The 23,333-nt window shown below is 42.5% G+C and overlaps 1 protein-coding gene and 1 long non-coding RNA gene across 4 annotated transcripts in view; both read right to left on the bottom strand.

Moving 5' to 3' along the window:
- grk3 (G protein-coupled receptor kinase 3) overlaps positions 1–23,333 on the bottom strand; it is a 68,878-nt gene that overhangs the window by 14,709 nt on the left and 30,836 nt on the right. For 2 of the 3 annotated variants that reach the window (XM_085168144.1, XM_085168145.1), the window contains exons 3-14: positions 13,893–13,966; positions 13,650–13,751; positions 12,704–12,778; positions 11,082–11,143; positions 10,928–10,979; positions 10,614–10,705; positions 10,430–10,529; positions 9,145–9,223; positions 8,486–8,616; positions 6,311–6,405; positions 4,866–4,973; positions 3,055–3,121 (exon numbers count right to left, since the gene is read on the bottom strand). In XM_085168144.1, coding sequence (XP_085024270.1) covers positions 3,055–3,121; positions 4,866–4,973; positions 6,311–6,405; positions 8,486–8,616; positions 9,145–9,223; positions 10,430–10,529; positions 10,614–10,705; positions 10,928–10,979; positions 11,082–11,143; positions 12,704–12,778; positions 13,650–13,751; positions 13,893–13,966 — 1,037 coding nt within the window. The other variant, XM_085168146.1, reaches the window with a different exon arrangement.
- LOC146513789 (uncharacterized) lies at positions 2–3,048 on the bottom strand. The gene is made up of 2 exons (XR_014875314.1): positions 1,396–3,048; positions 2–1,290 (listed from the first exon to the last, which is right to left on the bottom strand). It is a non-coding gene; the product is annotated as an uncharacterized LOC146513789 (long non-coding RNA).

The following is a 23,333-nucleotide window of genomic DNA, read 5'->3' as shown; positions in this document are numbered from 1 at the left end:
AGAGTAAATAAAAATGGAATAAGCGTATATACCATTACAGCTGAGGCCACTAAAAACAAAAGTTAAAAACCAGTCACCAAAGTAACGGCTGTTATGGTCCACCTTCACAAACTTTTCAACAACAACAAAAAAAAAAACAATCTAGGCAGTAGGAGTATACTCAGTGACCCCCTGAGGCTGGGTCTGCTCCCAGAAACAAAGAAGCCTTTTTTTGTGTGCAGGGCAAATGTGTTAACAACTAGATCAGCAATTATACAGCTGTGGTCAGAAGTTTGCATGTACTCATCATGATCACGACTCCATTCTCTCACATCTTTTAATACGTGCTGCTGATAATTCTGCAGTGTCTTAACTACGTGTACATCTGCACTGGTTGTGTCAATTTGGTTAAACTATGGAATAACGGCTCTGTGCTACCCTACATTTAAAATCATCATAAATGAACTTTCAGAACTTCAGGCAGTTACAGTTGTTAGAAGAGTATTTATAAAACCAATTAATAAAATGATGTGAATACTAAAAGGCTTTTCCTACATTCACAATATTTGTAATAGCTGTATCAGTTTATGTTTAACACCAGACAAAGTTCAGCTTGAAATGAAACCTGCAGACGAGTTGGTGTCTTTTGCTCCAAGAATCTCTTCCAACTAGCTTTTGGGACTCTACACATGAAATGCGTCCCTGCAGGTTCTGCCCCCAAAAAGGTGAAAAAATGGAGCCGAGCAGCATCCAGAAAGTGTGGCATGTGGTTATACCTCACTTTTTCTCCCCACAGTATAGCACAGCCTTCCCTTAAAAGCAAACTTAAATTTGAAGTTTTATTTTTAACCACCCTTCATTTTCCTCTAAAAGTCTGGAAAGCTCCATGACTCAAGTGTCCCTTTTCTTCTTCTAGTCTCATCTGAAGGCAGAGAGTAACTCATACTCTTTGCCCTTCACCGGACAGACAGGGTTGATAAGTGGGATAAGTCAACAACCGTTTTAGCACCTGCCCATTTCTCTTCATACAGTCCCCTGCTACAACCCAAGTCAGCCTCCACCCTTGGATTTTTTTGCTCAGTTGCTTCATGGAGGTGTTTCAAAGTTCAGACATCCCATCTACTGAGATCTGCTCCATTCATCTCTTCCTGTCTTGGCTGCTCAGCTCTCAGCCTTTTCACTGTGCTCTCCATCCTTCATGTTTATGTAATGAAACCATTCATCACGTTTAATAAACACTGGGGCATATAGAGCAATATTTTTAGTCTGTTCACGAATGAATCGCAATCCTCCTCCTCTCCCAGCCCCTTTCTGAAACACAGATACACACCCAGACAAGGATTAAGGGGATAAAACCAGATTAAGTGGCTGGATTAAAATCCTAATCTGGATTTATTATGATATGAAAGATCATACTTTCACTGTTTAGCAGGCATGCTCAGTGTATGTGAGGGATGGAGAACGGTCACAATTCAACTGTTTCATGTCCTGACAAAACACACAAACAAAGAGAGATCTCTGGCTCCACTCCCCTGTGATGGACAGCTGCTGCAGCTGGCAGGCAGAGATGAGCGTCAGGCTGTGGTGAACATTCACATTGTGCTTTGTCACGACGAACCTGCCTGCACTCTAACATGACATGTCGCCTTTGCACGAGTCTGGTGTGGATGTGAGGAGGGTAAAGCAGACATGTCGTGGGTGGGCTCAGCAGACACCATCCATCCCACACGCTCAGCATCAAATTCCTCAGAAAAAAAACACTCAGAGTAGACTCCAGTCCTTCTAAGCTACTTTGTGTAATAATAGTTAATTGTGCAATGTTGCTCATCAACCCCATCTAGCAAACCTTAAGGATGCTTGGTGCAGTTACCCAGTGCAGAGTTGAACTTTCACCACCAGGGGGCAGTGTATTAACAGTGGGTGTGTCATTCTGTTTCTGGATGTGTGCTTTTTGTTTTCCTCAAAGGCTTTGTTAAGGACAGTTTCATAGACCCACAATGCAAACGTAGTATTACACTTAAATCCATCCCAGCCCTACTTCAACTCAGTTGTTATCTCTTCAAAACAACACATCAACACTGCTTCACTGAGTGAATGGGTTAAATGCAGAGAGGAATTTCCCCACGGGGATCAATAAAATATACATTATTATTATTTAAATTTTGGCCAAAATGGTGTCAGCTGTTTCTTCATTCTGCTTTAATGCAGTACTGAAGGTACAATAATAGCCCTTTTCCACTAGTACCTGGTACCGAGTACTTTTTCAGTACCCGCTCAGCCCAGGATCCAACAGAGCAACTACTTCATGAAAATCAAAACTGCCGATTTTGAAACCTGGCAACGAGGGAAACGGCCGCACACAAACCAATACAGCGGTCCATGAGTCTTACACATAGCCACAGACTTAGCAGCAGGTACACCACTGACTCGACATCCTCCATTGTCGTTGTGTTTGTGTCGCATACAACGACCCCACGTACATTATGTGGTACTCAAAACAACCAAAATTGAGTCAATTAGGTACTAATTAAAAAGAGTTACATTTAGTCACACAGTGGAATGATTTTGTTTTAGAGGGACTTGATCTGTGTACAAGTTTGAACCCACAGCAAACAATGATCAAGCTAATGGCTACTTTCGCTCATCCAGCTGTGTTCCTGTAAACAGTGAGCTATTTTACGAGATTTGCTCCTAGTGGAAGAGTGACAGTGGATACTGCTCCCATTTCTATCTGCACACCTACAAAAAAGCAAGGTCAACAGGCAAAGACACTAAAAGCTGATCCCAAAACTTACATACAACCCTGTCAAAGATGAGCAGGAAAGACTAGTAACAGATTCTGCTCAGGCTGTTTGTTCACAGTGCAGTACGCACCTATATATGAATATATATATGAGTGTGTACACATTTGGAATTACTGTAAGCCAAACAGGCCAAACCCATGTGCTTAGGGTAAAGCAAAGACACACACACACACGATCCCCTATGTGTGCTTTGAGATGTGTTTACACACAGACACCCACGCATCTCTGCCTTCTCATGCAACTTCTCTCATGTAGTGTGGATGTATCTTACCATGGTGAGCGTCATGCGGTCGATCTCATGTTTGTCTTTGGTCTTGTGCTGTCTGAAGGGACTGTGCCTAAAACAGAAGAGACAGAGAGCGAGGTGATGACACTGTCGATGACTAGGAACAGCAGAAGTGGAGATGGATGGAGTGAGAAAAGAGGTGTTTGGAAGCAAGAACAAAAAACTCCCTCAGGTAAATTACACAGACGCTGCCAACACACCTGCAGCTTCAAATGCTGACTTGGTAGATGTTAATGAGTGTTTGTGCAGCTGGTGTGGAACACTGAAGAAAGTAGGAGTTTTTTAATGCTTTAACAGCCGGACTTCCTACACCATCTATCCAACTGGCACTATCAGACTGAATTAAGATTCATGATGAACCACATTTTAGCTTAAGCATTCTAATGTGGCACAGGTTAGTGCATACTGCAAAAATAGTTCCATCCTTGCACAAAGTTCACGAGTCAAAGGACTGGATTAAAAGGTTAGGAACACAATAGCTTCAATTAGAACAGAGGCGGTGACTTAAAAAAAAAAAAAAAAAAAAAAATTGTCACTTATATTGACTTGGGGGGGGGGGGGGGGGGGGGGGGGGGGTACAGGCAGGGCACCGGATCTGGAGAGAACTTTATTTAGATTGCTTTCTTCTGGCTAATGTTAGCTTCTCTGCTAGCTTCAATGCTTATCTCTACTAGCTAGTTAAGTTCTTTAACCCTTCTGGCAGGTAAGCTGGCTTGCTCGCTGCTAAAGTTATGAAACAAGTGCAGCAGTAAGTAAGCTACAGCTAGCTGGCTTCTTGCCCGCTTCTAAGTAGATTTACAGTAAATAGTGCGCAAGTTAGATAAACATGAAAATTATGGATTGATTAGGTTTGGCAGTACAGTATATGCTAGTGTTCCCCACTCCCTCAAAAAAAGGTAGTGGTGCGTTGGTGAAAGAAAAAAAATAATTTCTCGGAAGCCAGGATGTCCGGATGAGTAAAGCCAAGAACGAAAATGTATCAGCTGCTCAGAAAGAGATAATACTAGAGAGAGGTAACACATCGTCAACAGTGTGGAAAAAATACAAAAATATGCAAAATAACGTCTATTAAACCTGAAGCCAGTCTTCCTAGCCAAAACCCTGTAGTGTGTCAAATTAAATATGGGCATGGAACAGGATGAAAATTATTATTTCAGAGACTGTTCACTAATTGATGGAGTGATATTTTGGGAGGGGAGGGGGGGGTGTGTGTGTATATGTGTGTGTAAAAAGAAGAAAACAATGATACTGACCACATCTTGCTTTGAGTGTTTTCCAAAAGAAAAGAAAGAAAAAAAAAATCTCATCCAGCTCTGAGAATTTGGACTCTAGTGTTGAAAGACGCAGACAACCTTTGACCAAAGGCCTACACACTCTTCCTCTTTAAAGTGTTCAAACACATGGATCTGAACATCAATGGATTCACGTCACACTTGCTCTTCTCTTTTGCTCACTCAGGATAAGCAAACCCGCCCAACACCCCACACACACACACACACACGCGCACGCACACACACACAGCTGCTTTTACCGGATTTCTGACCTACTGTACCCAGACCTCTGGCATTTACACACTCCAGATCAAACAAACACACACACACAGGCTTGCACACAAACAAGATCAAACACACACCAAATAGAAAGCAGGCTGGTGAGAGATGCCGAGAAAGGCGAGCGAGCAGATTCGAAGAGTTTACTGAGAGTGGCAGAGCAGGCTGAAAGCTGACAGGAAGTCAGGACAGTGCAGCAAGGGGGATAGATGCGCTGAGAGGAACAAGTAAAGCCTGAGTGGTTACCCTCGGAGGAGTTTGAAGAGCATGCAGCCTAAGGAGAACCAGTCGGCACTGCTGTCGTATGCCGTCCCCTTCTGAAGAACCTCTGGAGCCATGTAGCCATGAGTGCCACTGCAACAAGCACAGCACACGTCAAAACAATGAATGCAGGAAATTGGTATTTCTCTCAATAATTATTATAAAGATGTTCAGGACAGTCAGCCCTTCTGGGCTTATTCTTTTTATTATACATTTTTTTAATCTAGTTATTAACACCGTTCTAAAGTACCAATTCATTACACCTCTTTGCAGAAATCCATTTTACTGAAACTGAACCCAATGTAGGCCCTTGTGTTTAGCTTTCATCGTTTGCAGGAGAGTAGAGCTATAAACATTAGCATAAATGGAGCATCAATCATGTAAAATAACAATGAACAGAGCCCAAGAAAACATGTCTGAAAATATTCAAATGAATCCAAGAAAGAATATTTTCCAACAATGTACAAGTAGACAGTTAAAAGTATCAGTGATAATAACTGTAATGAAAAGATGCTGAATGTCTGCTGCGAGCTCACTGAGCTCCACATTATGATCCATGCAGGGCGAAGCAATTCATTGACGTATTAGGGATCAATCACTCAAGCATTGCTGCCAGTCTCCATCTCAAGTCGACTGAGGGGCACGCTGCCAGTCCTGCACAGCTACTTAAAATGTCAACGTGTGATGGACAGCAGTCCACCACTATGTTTGTGGACCTGACACACAAAGCTTTAAAGGCACCACAATCATGGGCAGAAAACTGATCTTTGAATTGCAACTGATTAGTTAGCGGTGATTTACTGAAGAACACTTCATGTAATCGTGGTGTATCATATATCACCACTCACCCAACCAATATGAAGACATCATTTCAACCCACATCGCTGACTGGATGGACAAGAAGTTGCAGTGGGATGTTTGTCCTCCTCAGCGTCTCTTTCTGACAACTCGCTGCCCAAGACATTACAGTGCTGTCCTTTTGCTCACTAACAATCTCCGAGGAGCACATTAATCAGCAGAGTACGCAGCAACACAATGCATTTCCTGTGGTTACTTCATATTCAATTAAAATGTGTTTCACCACTTAAAAAGCTTTTAATGTGAAGCTGCAGCAGCAGGAAATGTTTGACTTGCATTAACAGTAACTTAATACAGCTCGCTTCTTGGGAACCTCACCACAGACTCTTTTTATTTGCCCTTTAATGCATGATCCATCAGGTCGGCACAATCCTCTCCACTTGTCAAAGTGCAGCGAGCTGAGACAGTCCGACCCATTTAAAATGTAATCACTGCGAGAGATGTTCAGAGAGAACCCCGAGCAGCGCCAGCTGTATTTCATATTAATATAGATTTATATACATTTATGAGCCAGCCCACCCACCTACCCCCAGACACAAATGCTGTGCAGAGTTAAACTCAGATGAACTTACACGCTGGCGTGGGGCTTCTTCTTGGAAAAGTCGCAGGCCAAGCCGAGGTCAGAGATACGAACATGACCGTGTTCATCCAACAGGATATTAGCTGGCTGAGGGAGGACATACACATAGGCAGAGTGATGAGAGGGTGATGGAGAATGTGAGAGATAACACAATAAAGCATAGGATACAATGTTGGAGAGCTCACTAATTCAAGACTTAAGTTACAATTTCCGTTCCTTAGCAGAGATTCTGTGTGAATACAGACAGTAAGAGCGCCTCCTGTCCTGGTTATCCTCCGCCGTTTGGCACATCTGGAGCTCACTCTCTTTCTTTCTGTCCAATGCTGCCTTAGTATTATTTGCATTGAACTGCACTGTTTACTGAAGCACTAAAACTGCTCCCTGACTTCCAGCAAAATATATCCATTATGATGGCAGCCAGTCCAAACAGGGGAATCGGAGAAAAAACAGAGGACAGCTGACAAATTGGTTGATATGAAGCTATGAAGCGTGGAAGCTGTGGAGGTGCAGCGGTGGGTGAGTGGACTAAGGGGTGCTCATCTAAAAAGTTAGAATCCCCCTTTTACAGCCTGAATATCAAACTGTTATCTAAAGGGAACATGGCACAGGTTCTGATGTGCAGTTAATTATAATCATTGCAGTTTTGGTTGTTTTGATTTTTTTAAAGCAAAGGATTAAAACTCTGGTGATATTAAACATTTTTCTGATGGTAAATAAATCCTATGAAGTACAAAATTGTGTTTTCTTGCTTTGTGCGACTCCCGGGAAGTAGAAAAACGCTCAGATGCTGTATGTGGTCATTACCTTTTTAAACCACTCAGCGATTTCCTGAAACAGCTGGTCGCTTCAGTTTTAGCTAAGCCGGACAAATATGTTGAGGGACTATTTTCAGAGGCGGATTTATACGACTGCATGGAATATGAAAGGTGCTGCTTTTACAGATGAACGATACAAAGACACACATACAAAAAAAGGATCTGTAAGTTGAAAGTTGAACGTGGAGAGCATGTGTTCAGTGCCCCGCAGTAATAAGCCACAGACACCGATTATGGTGAGGTGAATTGCTGGACTGATTTATTTCAAGTCCTATATTGGATGACGATATTATATTTATTATTTATTGTCATTTATATTATTATACTCCCATCCTTTATTTAGTGCTGTGCAAAACACGCTGTTTACTACAATATTTTTTCCATTGCTTTAGATGACTGTTTGCCAGTTTAGCTCATAGCTGACGCAATGGCAACATGGCCTCTTGACCTGTCTCTTCCTGCTCTGTGTGTCAGATGTTTAGTTACTCATCGGCCTCCTTTAGAAATAGCAATACTTGTAATGGAATTAACCTGTTTGCAGCTCTGGAGGCTAAGGTCCCTGAACTGGAAACGCAGCTTGCATTGTTAAAAAACCTGCAGCTAGCCAGGCCCCTGTAGCAGGTGCAGCTGAAGGTAGCGTAGCCCCGTTAGCTCTGCCCCAACAGACTGTCGTGAGCAGCCGAGAAAACAGGATGACTGGGTGACGGTGAGGAGGAAGCATAGAAGAAGCCCCCGGTATGCCATCAACCCCATTCATGTGTGTGGACCAAACTCTGCAAATTGGCGATTCTGTTCTAAGACATGATGTGAAGCTAGAGACACCAGCAACCATAGTCAAATGTCTTCCAGGGGCCAGAGCAGGTGACACTGAAGGAAATTTTAAACTGCTGGACAAGGGCAAATGTAAATTCCGTAGACTTACGATTGACGTCGGCAGTAACACCCGGTTAAGTCAATCAGAGGTAGTAGCTAGTAATCCCCTATACCACAGCTAGCTTCTAAGTTTTTTGGGTTTTTTTTTTTTCTGCTACAGATCAGTATACATTAACGGGGCAAAATATTAGGGAAACCTATATGTAATGCAGCTCAGTAATGCACCAGCTGGTAGGACCTGAGTTATTTAGATGGAGGCTGTCCTGAGGGTTTCTTGGATGTTGGGTATAAATTTCACCTCAGTCCACTGTAAATAGATTCCAGGTTATGCATAAAGTGAGTCCTCAGAATTTATTGTATGAAAAGCTGCTTTTAAGTTTTGACAGGAAAAACTCATTGTTGGCCACATCATAGAATATGCTGATTAAAGGAATGATTGTGTTCAGGATGATTTCCGTCTGGAATCAGGGGGAGTCTACCTTGAGGTCTCTGTAGACGACAAAGCGGTTGTGCATGTGCTCCAGACCCAGGATGATTTCAGCTGCATAAAAACGCATCTCTTTCTCACTGAACACGCCGTGCTGAGACAGGTGGTAGTGCAGATCACCCCCTGAACACAGAGAGAGAGACACACACACACACACAAACATACACAGTAAGTGCATGACATCAAAACACCTCAGTTTAAATCAATATCTGTCCATAAGTTGTGGTAACCTTCTCGTGGGGGAGAAAATGAAAATCAATGGCAGGCTCTCTACGACACTCTTCTCTTTTCCAGCTGTCTCACTGAGCTAATGATTATCTGTATTCATTAGCATAACTGAAGTTTAAATAGCGAGCAGTGGACATTGTTTGGTGGTGACTGTTGACTTTGAAAGTTGGCCAGTCCTGAACAGGATCTACTTAACATTGAGGTGTGACTTCAAAAGGAGGCTGATCTTAGATGCAAAAGAATCTAACACAGGCAGGTGGTGTGAGGCGTCATCAATGAGATCAAAATCCTATCAACCCCCTGAGGGAGGAATGGCCTGAGTGGCGACTGGCAGTCCGAGTAATCCAATCTTTGTGTCTCAGGACAGATTGGACTCGGCAGGAGTTTAATCTAAGGCAGGAAGGAAGGTGTGGGACATCCTACCGTTCATGAGGTCCAGGATAAAGCACAGCTTGTCAGGCGTGTGGAAGGCATACGTCATACACACAATGAACGGGCAGTCCTGAAGGAAGATGCAGAGAGAACGAGTTTAAAGTCTACAAGTGAACTCCTCCCAGCTAACCTTACTCTTGTGGTTTTCCTAAAATGGGTTATACAGCTAGTAGTGGAAAAAGAACTGAGAACCTCTAGTAAAACACAGCCATGCAGCACAAAAACTGATTTTTAAATCAGAAAGATGGATTTCATTCAGGACCACTGTAGCCTCAGGGACACTGACATTAGGCATCAGGGCTATAAATTGAGGTATCCCCTGAATGACCCAGCAGGAACAGCACAGGCATCGATGATATAATATCATCGATATGACAACAGTTAAAGCAGATTCAGCATGAAGGAAGCAACTTCAGTGGGCATGGGGTGCAAAACGGCTTGCAGGTGTTCAGCAACTGTGGGTAAGCAAAGGGTTAGGGTAGGCTAAACAGAGCGTCCGATGAGAGGCTTCCTAACTGGATTTGAAGAAAGATGTCAGCTGAGCTTTGCCCGGTGGCCTGTCTGAACTGACACCACTCTGCAGCTACAGCAGAGATTCTCAGTCTCTCAGGGGGCCTTGTTGATGGAGCACAGAGTTACTGCAGGATGGGTGTGGACAATCAAGGGAATTTGAATGAATAGAATTTCTGTAGAGAAAATAAACCGATGATGCTATTGTGCTTTATTTTCCCCCAAAATCAACTTGATCAGTTTTCTTCTTTGATAAAAAAAAATTTTCTTCTGATGTGGAAATCAAAGTCAAAGTGAGAATATGGTGGGCAATATTTTACTGCTTAAGGTGGAGTCTGTTTAACAATATTTCATACACATATATTTAACTTGCCCACTCAAGAAGACATGGGCTAAGTGTTAGGGGAGGTGAGCTGAAGAATGGACAGAAAACAAAGTTCTGTTTGTAGTTTCTGGAAGTAGTGTCTTTTTAGAGGAAAATCTCTCAGGCTGTTTTTAACCTGTGCGCTCAAACCAAAGCAGTCTGTTCCATACAGGAAGTCTCTGTGCAGCACTGAGACATATTATATATTAAACACCGCCAATCACTCCTAAGTATAAAACAATGTTGGTGGCTTTTAGAGTTTAGAATAAGTGAGATCTGTATGAGTAACTATGTTTTACTGGTATACCATATTGCAATGTACTGAATTGCATTTTTAAAAACATGCTGAGTATTTAAAAAAAAGTAAAACCTTTGTTGGTGCAAACATGGTGTGTAACTCACCCCTGTGCTCACTAATGACAGCATGATTCTCTCGTTGAGTGCGAGAGTCTCCCCCTGCTTCATTTTGATCCTTTTCTTGTCCAAACACTTCATGGCATACCTGACAATCAGAGCGACAGACACAGGTTACACATGCAGAGGTAACTGCACCGAGTGTGCCTTTAAATACATTTATGGAGCTCACATTTTTCCCGTGTCTGCCTTCCTGCAGCCGTACACCTCTCCAAAGCCGCCCCTGCCGATGATCCGATGCACGCTGAAGTCATTCATGGTCAGCTGAGGGAGGAGAGAGGAGCACAGAGACTTTAACTCAAGCTGAAGAAAAACATGGCCTTCCTCTCAGAGACAGAAAACTCTGGGTGGGTGGGTTCTGGTGTGTTTCATTGGATGGAGGGAAATTGCTAAAGAACCACACGGTTCTTTACAAACCCATTAAGTCGATAAGATAAAACAGTCATAGTCAACTTTTGGGAGAATCCCCCTGTCCCCCATACTCACATGGATGTTGAGCTCCACATTCTTCCACTGGCAAAAACGAGTGAATTTATCACTGGAGGAAAAAAGCAAAATGTCAACATATGATGTCAGCTACCACCCCGCTGAAAAAATAAGAGGAAGAGAAACAAAAATAAAATGCATCTAGTATGATTACCTCTCAATGAACTTCTGGAAGATGTTTCCTCTCAAGCTGTCACAGATCTCCACGATGTATGGCTAAAGACACACACACACACACACACACACACACACACACACACACACACACACACACACACACACACTTCAGCAAGTGTGTGGACAAAAATGCTTTGCAGGTGTATGTGAATTATTTTCCTGAGTGGGCAGGACTGCATGTTCACTTACTGTTTCTGAGGCTCAGCCTTGTTTACCTGGTTTGTATTTGTGAGCTAACTTGTTTCACAGAAATGCCCACTGAACATTTACATCTTGTTTGTGACTCAAAGAGTCTTTGAGTTGTTTGTGCAGTTGTAACACAGTGGCACTGTATTACTGCTGCACATACAACCCAAGGACTGAGAAAATATAGAGGAAATACTAACAAGTTGATATAACATCTTAGAGTTACTGGGTATAATTTTATATCCATAAAATAAGCCATGTTGTAGTCTAAAAGAGGAAGTTGCTGATTAGATTTACTGAGCTCAAACACAGCTCCTGTCTGTGTTGCTCTGCATGTTATTTTCCTGGGTGGCATTTTAGCAAGCGATGCCATGGTAAAAGTTTAATTACCAACAGCATGAACGAAAACAATAACATTCAAATATTGAGCGCAGAAGGGAATCTGGTACAACTCAAGTGCTATAGACACTCTTTGACATGGACATGACATGTCAATCACGCACACATACCACACCAGTCAATTAAGAATGGAGAAAAAATAAATAAATCCCAAAATAGGTGGTGTTTTTGTGGGGGGATTTTTTTATTTTGGTAAATTGGCCTGAAAGGTGGAGATGAGTGCTCCTCTAGAAACCACCACGGGGTTTTCAGAACCTAAGTAAAGCCACCAAAGTGATTTATGATCCTAAAATGTTCCTTCAATACACACACAGTGTTACAGGTATTTTGTTTCAAAGGAGCACGTGCAGTGTTGCATGCTGCTGTTCTGATATTTTGTTTTGGCCCTGTTCAGGTCATCAAGCGGCACTTGCCTTTTATAAAAGTCAGTGTAGACCTACAAACTTGTCTGTTAATGAAATGTTACATTTCATTGTGATGCAGAGTGGCATCATTAAAAAAAAACAACTACAAAACAAAACCACAAATATGCTAACACATGCATGACTCCTGCCCTGCTCACAGTCCAGTCATTCTTACTGCCACCTATTCTAAATGCATGTATCAACGCAGCACTAACAAGTTTTGGAAGTTTCATGTTTGTTCTGTTTGACCGTTGAGGGTTTCGAAACCTGACTGAGGAGTTTTTGTCCCAGTTTTATTCTGTCAATAGCGGCAGGATATCACTGTGTGTGTCTCTTATCAAACAACTTGCACAATAATAATGGAAGCACCATTTCTTCAGTCACATTTTGGGGTCAGGGCTCCACCAACAGGGTACTAATGGAGTATGTGGGATCAAACACAACAAGTGACCATTTCCTTTGAAATATATGGGGCAATGAGCTGAGCTGAAAACAAGTAAAAGGTCTACAATCATCAAATCAAACTATTTCCATCCTTCACTTTCTTTTTTCCTACATGTTTAAAAGAGCAGTCAGACAAGTGCAGCTTCAGAGATCAAATAGTATTTACCTGAAAAAGGTTTGGGGGGACCTGTTTCTTCGCCAAGTGACTCTGCACATGGTCCACTGCTTTCTTAGAGAATGGCTAAGACAAAGAGGAGGAAATAAAACCAAAGGCCATTAAAAATGCAGCATAACCATTAATTTCACTTCTGTTTTCTCTGTTGTGAGCATGTGCGACCCCTACTGTAACGCTGCTGCAGAGAGCAACACCAATATCTGGGTTTGCGTGGGTGGTGGGTGTTTAATAACTTCCTCCATTTAGACAGTCGCAGCATGCACTGTGCTTGTTTTACATCCCAAATTGTTGCCTTGCATGAGGACAAAAGCAGGACAAAAGTGTGTGTGTTTAGACTTTTTCCAGAAGCCGGGTGAAGAGGAAGAAGCAGGGTGACGACTGGAGTAGACTGTGCTTTACAGGGATCGGGATTGGTCCAACAACAGTATAGTATAGATTTAAATCACTAGTAAATTATTAATTGTAGATTAAATTATTAATATCGAGGATATTAATAATTTGCCCTGGGGCGCACTCTGTCAGTGCGCCCCAGGGCAGCTGTGGCTACAATGTAGCTTGCCATCGCCAGTGTGTGAATGTGTGTGTGAATGGGTGAATGACTGAATGTAGTGTGAAGCGCTTTGGGGTCCTTAGGGACTAGAAAAGCGCTATACAAATGCAGGCCATTTACCATATGGGATTCAATGTATGTTACTAAAACCATCTGGTTTCCATTTATGATCCCAGGTTCCACTGACCAGTCTCTTTCTGATATTTTTCAACAATGTGGCTTTCCTGATCTCTTTGTGTCGTAAACCTCTCAGATTCCTCGGCTTTCACATAAGGGAATATTAGGGAGCGGATCATTAGATGCCCATGAGGTGTGTGCATGTTTGTCTGCGTGTGCTTGAACCAGAGTCCTGTGGTTAAAATGTGGATATTAAGGCCGCATGCTCACGTGTGAACAGGACAGGAGCTCCTTCATGATGTACACATCGTAAATCTGCCGGCTGCGGCTCAACCGCTCCTCCTCAGAGTCCAGCTTCTCATAGTCCTTAATCTGAAACAGAAAACACACACACACAGCTTAGCGACACCACAGAATGCGGAAGGCTCAATCTGAATTAGCAGGATTACGGGCCCCAAACCGGTCATCCATGCCCTTTTGTGCACTCTAATTCGCAGGGCATGGGACACTTACTTCTTCGTAGAACTTGAGTTGAGGCACAGCCTCATCTATTTCATTCATACAGAAGTCCTTGAAGAGCAGGAAGCCTGTGAGACACAAAGCAGAAATACAGTGAGTGAAAGTGAGTATACATCTCAGTTAAACAGCAATATTTATCAGTCTGCTGGTCAACAATGTTTTTAGCCTCTCCAGTGGAGTCCAAACATTAAACATAAGACAGAACATAAACTTAGGACGAGCAGATCTCCTTCGACTTCTCCTAAAGTCAAAGTTATAACAGGCCTCGTCTAACTTTCTTTTTTTGATGTATGTGGATGTAACAGTTTTAACAGTTTATGAAACCTCATCCTCTTATAGCTCATTAACATAGTAATGGTATTACCAAAAGTGCCGACCAGTGTTAGCTTTAGGATTACAGCTGATTCACGTGTGACACTCTGTGTCATTGGGCATTTGGTTAGGGAAGTAACGCACTGATGTAGTTACTGACTTACCATAAAGCGCTATACAAATACAGGCCATTTACCATGTGTCTATCAACAATCTGTACGATATGCTCATCAGCGTACCTCACATGCCTCTAATCATAATGACTTTAATTCCTCCAAGTTGTTAAGCATATCAAAGAAATGTGAAATAAGCAGAATATATGACAGTGGAATGTACAAGCACAGAGGCAATAAGGAAATTATTTGGTATAAAACTAGACAATAAAACATACAAAAGCAAAATTGAGGCACAATGTGACTGTTCTGTAAATACATGATAGTATTATAGCCAACATGAGGTGAGACACACACACACACACAGCGTAAACACTTGGCAGAACGCAGAGCTGAAACCCAAGCAGCTGTATTTACTGTATGAGCCTTAAGAAAGACTGAAGCTGTCTTATTCTTAAGAAAGGCCACTAAAGCAACTAATTCCACTCACCACTTTACAACTGTACCAACACACATACACACACAGTTCATAATTACAGAAAATGGCCCTGGAGATTACATGGATAAAAGTACAGCGCCGCTCTCAAACACACCAACAATGGACAGACATCTCACACTGTTATCGAATAAAGACTCGAAACATCATCAGAGAGAAGGTGGGTGGGGGGATTTAAAAAAACAAACAAAAAAAAACACTTCCATGTGGCTTGCAGGGTTGAGAGGCACTGTTGCCATGGTAATAGCCTCTGTGGCCATCAGCAGTGTGTGAAGAATGGTGTAGAGCGACAGAGACGAGACTGTCAGTGGACTGTGGCACTTCCAGGAGGCCTGGTGAGGCAGTTACGGCCCTCGTCTGCCTGCCTTAGAATGTCAGCGACATTTTCCCATCAAACACACATTGAAGCAGAACATTAGGGATGGAGACAAATGAAGGCACGAGACTGGCAGGTATAACAAGCTACTGTCCACAGAAACCGGTACACATGCAATGCTGACACTCAAGACTTTGCATCTTGGCTTTACCGATTAGTATCACGTATGAGCAAAAATAGATGGCTAAACAAATATAAGCCGTTCATTCTCACCCTCCCACATGTCCTGTAAGACACAGATGTGTCTTAAATTCACTTATTTCCCTCCTATATTTTCATAACGATGTGCTTGTGTATTGTGTTATAAATCCAGCCCAGACTGACTCATTGTCAGCTCCACTCAGGCCAAATGATGGAAAAGTTGGTTCTGATCAACAACATCTATCAACAGGAGTCTGAAGTTCTAATAAATGGACCATTGCCCATCTTCAAAATGATCAACCATCATCTCAAAATGAGCTGTGTGTCTGAAGAAATGGATTCGTACTTCTACCACAAGTCTCACCCAGCCAACCACATACACACATTCATACATTCTTTTATCATACAATCTCACGCACACACGCACACTCTGAAAGATACATCAGGGGCAACTCAGCATTCAGGATCTCTCTCAAGGACAGTTCAACATATGGACATATGGCGACCTTCTGATTGGTAGACAAGCTCAGGCCTTGTGCGAGAAGCATGTGTCGCATATAAAACCGTCTGTTACCCACCAGCTCGATAGCTAACCGGGGTTCAAGGCTCACTAGAGCCGTTGAGAACGCCGGACTCCCGGCAAATCGTTTTCAAACCCACTGCCGTCTTTCGCTACTCAGGTTAAACATGATATATGAGTGACTTAGATAACTTAAAAATTATATTGTTTGGCTTTTTTCAGTATTTTATTTGTTCCTGAGTAAATCGGTTTGGCTGAGATTAAAGTTATAGTTTTTACACAGCTGAATAAACGTCAAGCAGGCAACTGATTATCAGAAGTGTGAGATGCTCGAAAATTCACTCCGGTGTCCTGTTATATTTTAGATAGCAAGGAGCGGACGGCTGAGTTCATTAAACTCCACCGAAACAATCTGCAAATTTCATTAAAATTTAATAAACTATCATCTTGTCTTTATTTTTAGTTAGCACATACCTTAAACACTTCAGGCTGTAAGCTAATGATAGTTATATAAGAGCAGATGCTGATGCAATAAGCTGTACGTTTTACATCCAATGGATGCATGATCTGATTAGTCGACTAATCGCAAAAATAATCGGTGACTAGTCGACTATCAAAATAATCGTTTGTGGCAGCCTTAAATCAGAGTACGATATATCGTACAACATGCCTTTGAATCAGGCTTGTATTAACAGGCCTGCTTCTTCTTTGGTTCAGACAAAAGAAAAAAAAAAACGCTCTACACTTTACTTACACAAATCAGAAACTGGACATCACAAAATTCCCTTTAAAGCTTTTAGAAAGCAGCTATTGTTTCAGTTCACCGTCCTCACTGATTCAGTTTAGGGCACTTGTTTTTGGCCTCACGTCTACTATCATATATTGTCACTTCTTCCCTTCCGTTTTATCTTCCCCTACAGACATGATGCATCATTTCCGGTCTGACGAATAAACGTCCTCATATGCATCCACACATGCTGTATTTACACAGCCTAATGGACAGGGCATTCCCTCCTACCCTCACAATCAACCCCCTCCCACACACAAAAACAGGTTTTCAAAAGCAAGGACCAAACATGCAGGAGAGGTATTAGGAGAGAGGGGGGGAAAAAAACGTCAGGCCTTACATCACCAAGACTCAAGGATTAAACTTAATCGCTGAACACTTCAACACTGCCCAGCTAATTCAACAAATGGCCTCTCCCACCCTCTCTCTCTCTCTCTCTCTCTCACACACACACACACACACACACTTACTTCAGGCGCCAGCTCCTTTGAGCTTTGTCTCATTAGCGAGATCACCTGAACTGTCTAAAAATATCAAGCTGGCATGTTCTGACTGCCTCAGTCTTCCATCATCTGTGTGTACACACACACACACACACACACACACACACACACTGACCACGCTGTGTATAGCTGCAGTGTTCCAACTCTGTACACGTACAGCTGTAGGTAACACAGGGATCCTGCCCCACCTTGCAGTTTAGATTTACGATACATGCAGACTTTTTAAACATTTAAACAAATGTGGCACCAAACATCCATTAGTGAGGAGTTATGGATGCCACCTATCTGCCTGTTGTATTTGCTTGTTAGCATCCACAACAAGCTGATCTGACATGAAGGGACCAGTCCCACTCGCTAAAATGAGCTGTGGCATTGTGGGTAATTTGTGAATCTGTTGACATTTAGTTCACAAATGCTTCACTTTGCCTGCCTGCCCAACTGGCAAGGTGACAAAAACAGCCCATCCTCCCTTTATGGCTGAGGGGTAAGAATAATAAAATTATTGAAGGGTCATTTGAGTGAGAGGTGACTTGCATGTGCTCCATTATACATACGCTGACCTTTACTGGTGGGAGTGAGCGGCACCAGTCGGCGGTGCATTTGAGTGTGCATATACTGCATGATGTGACAGACATTCATTGGAGTACAGCTTCAGGATTAGCAAACAATGTTAAGTATTCTGCTAACCCTGCCCACACAGACTGAACACCCACACCATAACCTGCTAAAATGCTAATCCCACAGTGCTGGCAATTTGTTTTGATTGGTGATGTCACACAGCAGATTTCAGAGACGGCACAGCCACAGCATGAGGAATGAATCCAGCAGAAAATGGCTACAGCAGTACATTGGAGGGGCTCGTTTTCCAATGCACTATTGATCATTTGAACCCCAGGCTGCTGTTCTCAGTGTTATTTACAGCACAGTCACTGTGTATGCTGAGGATCCTGAGGGTAACCTGGGCTTCTACATATGCATAGGCAGTTATGTGCAAGCAGTTTAGTTGTCACGGATGTTACTACTGCTTTCCTTTGAAGAAATTAAGCATACATGAAGTTCACTTCACCTGTTTGACATGAAAGTAACCTGTGTATAATATATTACTGCATCTACTCAGGATAGTATCACAGACAATTTTGTTAGGGGTCAAGTACAGTGGGGTGAAAGAAGTCTTTGCCGCCTTCCTGATTTCCTGGTTTTTGTATGTTTGTCACTATTAATAAAGTGTACACCCCCTAAACCTAAAAAATAGTTGGGCCACTCTTAGCAGCAACAACTGCAATAAAGAGTTTGTGATACCTGGCAATGAGTTTTCCATAGCGCTGTGGAGCAATTCTGACCCACTCATCATCCATGCAGAATTCTTGTAATTCACACTCACACTGGAGGGTTTTTCGAGCATGAACCACCTTTTTAAGGTCATGCACCTCAATTGGATTCAGATCAGTACTCTGGCAAGACTACTTCAAAAGTCCTCATTTTGTTTTTCTTGCTGGTGTGTTTTGGATCATTGTCCTGCCGCAGAACCCAAGTGTGCTTCAGCTTGAGGTCACTAACAGATGGTTGGACATTCTCCTTCATGATGTTTTGGTAGACAGCAGAATTCATAGTTCCATGTACCACAGCAAATCTTCCAGGTCCTGCCCAACTTTTGCACAAGTGAGTCATATGCAAGCTTTTTTCAAATGCCATGTCCAAATTATGCAGAACACAGTTGCATTCCTGCTCAAAGTCTGTGTAGGTCTTCTCGCCTGCATGCCTGAAATGAATTAGAACTCAATAAAGGCAATAAATGCAATGCTGTTAATAAAACTGCCTCAGCTGTTATCATTGATTATTCTTGGCTGTGCCAGCTTATACAAACCGATTATATATAGACGCATACATCCAGCACAAACCTGGTGTGAAACAGCAGATACCACTTACACTGCTAAATACCATCTCATCTGCTGATATCAGTCAACAAAGCCAGTGTCAGCTAATCCCATGATTTATCAGCATATCTGTATTCTCTTCGAGATGGTGTGGCGTGAGGACAAGTGAAAACACCAGACTTTCAGGTTCTTTGAAAGGAAAGTTGATTTTAACAGCCAGTGTTAAAGAACAAAAGTGTGGTCTGTTACAATAGTCCTAAGTATCAATACCACCAAACTTCAGTACTGCTTCTTTTGCAAGACTCGTACTACTCCCTCACCTAATTTTCAGTAACTATGAACCTTCAAAACCACTGAACACACAGAACACCAAATTATGTATAAGCAAAACTAGTATGGTTCCTCCATCAAATCCATCCACTGATTCTGCCTTCTGTTAGCTGAAAAGATGGAAGAATTGCATATGGCAGTTACCATGGGCTGAGAACTGGGGAGCAGAACTTGACAAATTATACTCAAACATCGATCAGATCCAATTAAACCTCGATGAGCTCAAGTTTAAAGTTGCCCTTTTTTGCCCTTTGTATATTTGATTTAGAGCTGCGACACACAGCAGCCAGACTTGAAATAAGAACATCAGCATTTATCATTTAGTTGGTTTGATTTCACCCGAAGATGATGATGATGATGATGATAATAATGGATTGCATTTATATAGTGCTTTTTGATGCCCTCAAAGCGCTTTACAATTCCACTATTCATTCACTCTCACATTCACACACTGGTGGAGGCAGCTACAGTTGTAGCCACAGCTGCCCTGGGACAGACTGACAGAAGCGAGGCTGCCATATCGCGCCATCGGCCCCTCTGGCCATCACCAGTAGGTGGTAGGTGAAGTGTCTTGCCCAAGGACACAACGACCGAGACTGTCCGAGCCGGGGCTTGAACCGGCAACCTTCCGGTTACAAGACGAACTGCCAACTCTTTGAGCCACGATCGCCCAGCAAAGGTGGAAGGAATGCAGAGATGAAATTAGTAAATGTGTTTACCCAAGACTACAGGGTTCCCTTATGCTTTTACTAACATATTTTCATTATCAGCACTTCATGAGGACACATTCTGTGAAACATCTGTGCATGCATGAATAAGAAGGATAAAAGTCAAAGTTTACCACAGCATATACAAGTCCAAGGTTTTTTCTTGCATAAAGACATTTTTGATACTCCCAAAGCTAGCTAGCTAGCTATATATATATATATATATATATATATATATATAGCTAGCTAGCTATATATATATATATATATATATATATATATATATATATATATATATATATATATATATATATAGCCATGTTAATGTCTGTGTGACATTGGTGAACGTGGAAAGTAAGGATGGAAAATAATTTGTGAAAAGGAAACTAGTTGTAGTTGTGACCCTATAAGATCTATGCAGTCTTTGCAAACTCATAGTCTGGGGGTCCAAAACCTCTGACTTACAGCACATACTCTCCAGATGTAACAAGGTACCAGACTTATGTGTCACACACATCTTTGTGTTTCAGCCAGTCCTGCACATTGCACCGCTGGCGCCGTCGCATGAGTGTCGGTTTTTACCGTCACTTTACTGATGTTCCAGCACAGAAGCTCAGAGACATACAGATATACAGAGGGAGATGATGAAACAGTATTGAAAACTTGAGCGTTTGTGAGGGGGAAAAAAACAAGACAAAACACAAGACAAAGTCTCTGACTTCTTCTCCTCCTTATCAGAGTTTAGGTGGTGATATTGTCTGAGTGGCGACACCTATCATTTAGCAGAATACTCCAGTGACTTCTTGCTCCTTAACGATGGGTATAAATACAAGTGACTGTGACAAGAGGTTGAGGTGCAGAGTGAAGTGGGGCCTTTGAAGCCTTGAGACAGGTATGAGCTCTCACTGTAGCTTCTGACTTCATTACCATGCCAGTGTGTGCATAACATACTGTAGCAAGTTTAGCATATATATCCATGAGCCATTGCAAAGTTAAATATCATGGAACATTTGGCACCTGCTGAGCGAATCCTAGCAGCAGATGTCAACATATGAACACCGTGACGCAACAACTTAGCCTTAGAGTTTGGATAAACATTCTCACATGTGTAAATCATAATTTGTGCAGTGTCCACAAGTTATGATTTACACATGTGCTTTCCAACCCAACAATCTAACTAGAGACACACACAAAAAAAGCTGAAACTTGTGTAGTGTGCAAAGGACAAACAGGAAGGTATTAACTTGCCCATGCAGCATTAAAGGCCTCAGTTTAGCAACATCAGACTGAATGAATTCCTATCAATTTAGCAGAACAAGATTTAGCTCATATTGTTGATCAATACTTAGTGAGCACACTGCTCAGATTACAGCTTATTAGAAAAAGATGCAAGTGTGCTAAACTATTAAACTCGTGTGTATGGTCTGGAGCTCAGCTCCGCACTGTCTTAGGCTTTTATTCTCCAACTAAGTAACAGAGCAAGTTCAAATAGTCCACAATAAAACCTACCACCAAATAGGAACAAGTGATACAGCCTCAAAACAATATTTTAAGAATATCTGTGATAACAATTCTGATGATAGAGAATCGATGTGTGCAGCTTGCAGGCAGTAGGATTTATGAGAGCTACTGTCACTGGTACTTGCTAAATCAAACTGAATTTATCGAAACAAGGTACCAGCTGCAGCAGGATTATAGTGCAATAGTAATTAAATTTTATTTATTTAGCACCAAAGCACAACCACAGTTGCCTCAAGGTGTGTTATATTGTAAGGTAAACATCCAAAAATAATACAGAGAAACAGATAAAACCTTAATGATCAGATGACTCCCTATGAGCAAGTGCTTTGGGGAAAGTGAGATGAAAAAACTGCCTTTTAACAGGAAGAAACCTACAGCAGCACCAGGTTCAGGAATGGCTGGCCATCTGCTGTGTCTGGTTGGGGGAGAGGTGGAGGAACACAGGACAAAGACACGCTGTAGAAGAGAGATCAGCCAGAGATCAATAACTGATTATTAAATGCAGAGTGGTGTATAAACAGTGAGAAAAAAAAAAAAGTGAGTGAAGAAGAAGAGAAACAAACAAGCAAAAAAGAAAAAAAGAGTGCATCATGGGAAGCCCCAAGATAGGCTCTCTGGCTGCTGTCCTGGGAAGCCCAGGTGGCAGGCGGTGTGGGCAACCTGGCATCTCCATTGGGACTGCCCATTAATGAAGGTGGGACAGGTGTACTGTGTCACTGGCCCTCTGACGCCCTCCCCCAGTTCAGGAGAGACGTACCGTGTACCAGTAAGGTGCCAAGGGGGTACACGCCAGGCTCTGGTGGATTCAGGCTGTATGCAGATCCTGATCCACCAAACCCTGGGAAGTGTGTGCATGGGGACATTCATAAATATGCCTTAGTGTTAGTGGAAATTGGATATTGGGGAATTGGCAGGGATTGGCCCGGGTTCGGTAGGTTAATGGGGCAGTGTGTTGGAGTGCGATCGTGGCCGGTAGGGGCATGTGGGGCACTGGCCCCGCGAGAAGAAAGATAGGGGGGCCTTCTCAAGAGGCCCCACCGGCTCCAGTAACCCACTCCACAGATGATTTTCCACTGGAGCAGTCTTGGGACGACACCCAATGCTCAGCTTTCAACCAGGTAATAAGCATTAATAGTTGGGTGGTGCACCCTGAAACGGGGCTGACATTCCTGCACTTCGTGTTAATTAGGGACAGGTTATATTGAGTGAGTTGCGATGCTCGAAAACAGGAGGAGCACACTCGGTTGTTGATGCCTAAAAGCCGCCAGAAAATTATTTTCCAGGCAGCTCATTACAACCCAATGGTCAGTCACATGGGGTGTGACAAAACACTGGATCGAGTCATGGTCCGATTTTATTGGCCGATGTGCAGCGGTAGCGGTGATGCATGTCTTGTCCAGAGTGCCAACTAGTTAACCAGCTGGTCATTCCAAAAGTGCGCCCGTTGCCATTGATGGAGGTCCTGTTCAAACGCATTGGCAATGGGAAGGATGTATAAGCAAACCAAATTTATGGCATGCACAGAACCCTGTGGAACTCAATATAATCCTTTATGTAATAGTGGAGATTTTTCAGTAATTAGCTAAGACAGCTGGGTCGAGTGATGGCTTTTTAAGTAATGGTTTATCTGCTGCCAGCATGAAGGCGTGTGATATATATCCCATTAACAGAGATAGGTTGATTTAAGATTGAAACATTAATCAATGGTAGGATTTCTTTGAGCAGTCTTTTAGGATTTGGGTCTAAAAGACACAT

Source organism: Neolamprologus multifasciatus, chromosome 7 (genome assembly GCF_963576455.1).
Source record: "Neolamprologus multifasciatus chromosome 7, fNeoMul1.2, whole genome shotgun sequence".
In the NCBI taxonomy this organism is placed as follows: domain Eukaryota; kingdom Metazoa; phylum Chordata; class Actinopteri; order Cichliformes; family Cichlidae; genus Neolamprologus; species Neolamprologus multifasciatus.
The sequence above is the reverse complement of the archived record's forward strand: the minus strand, read 5'-3'. Positions and strand labels throughout refer to the sequence as shown.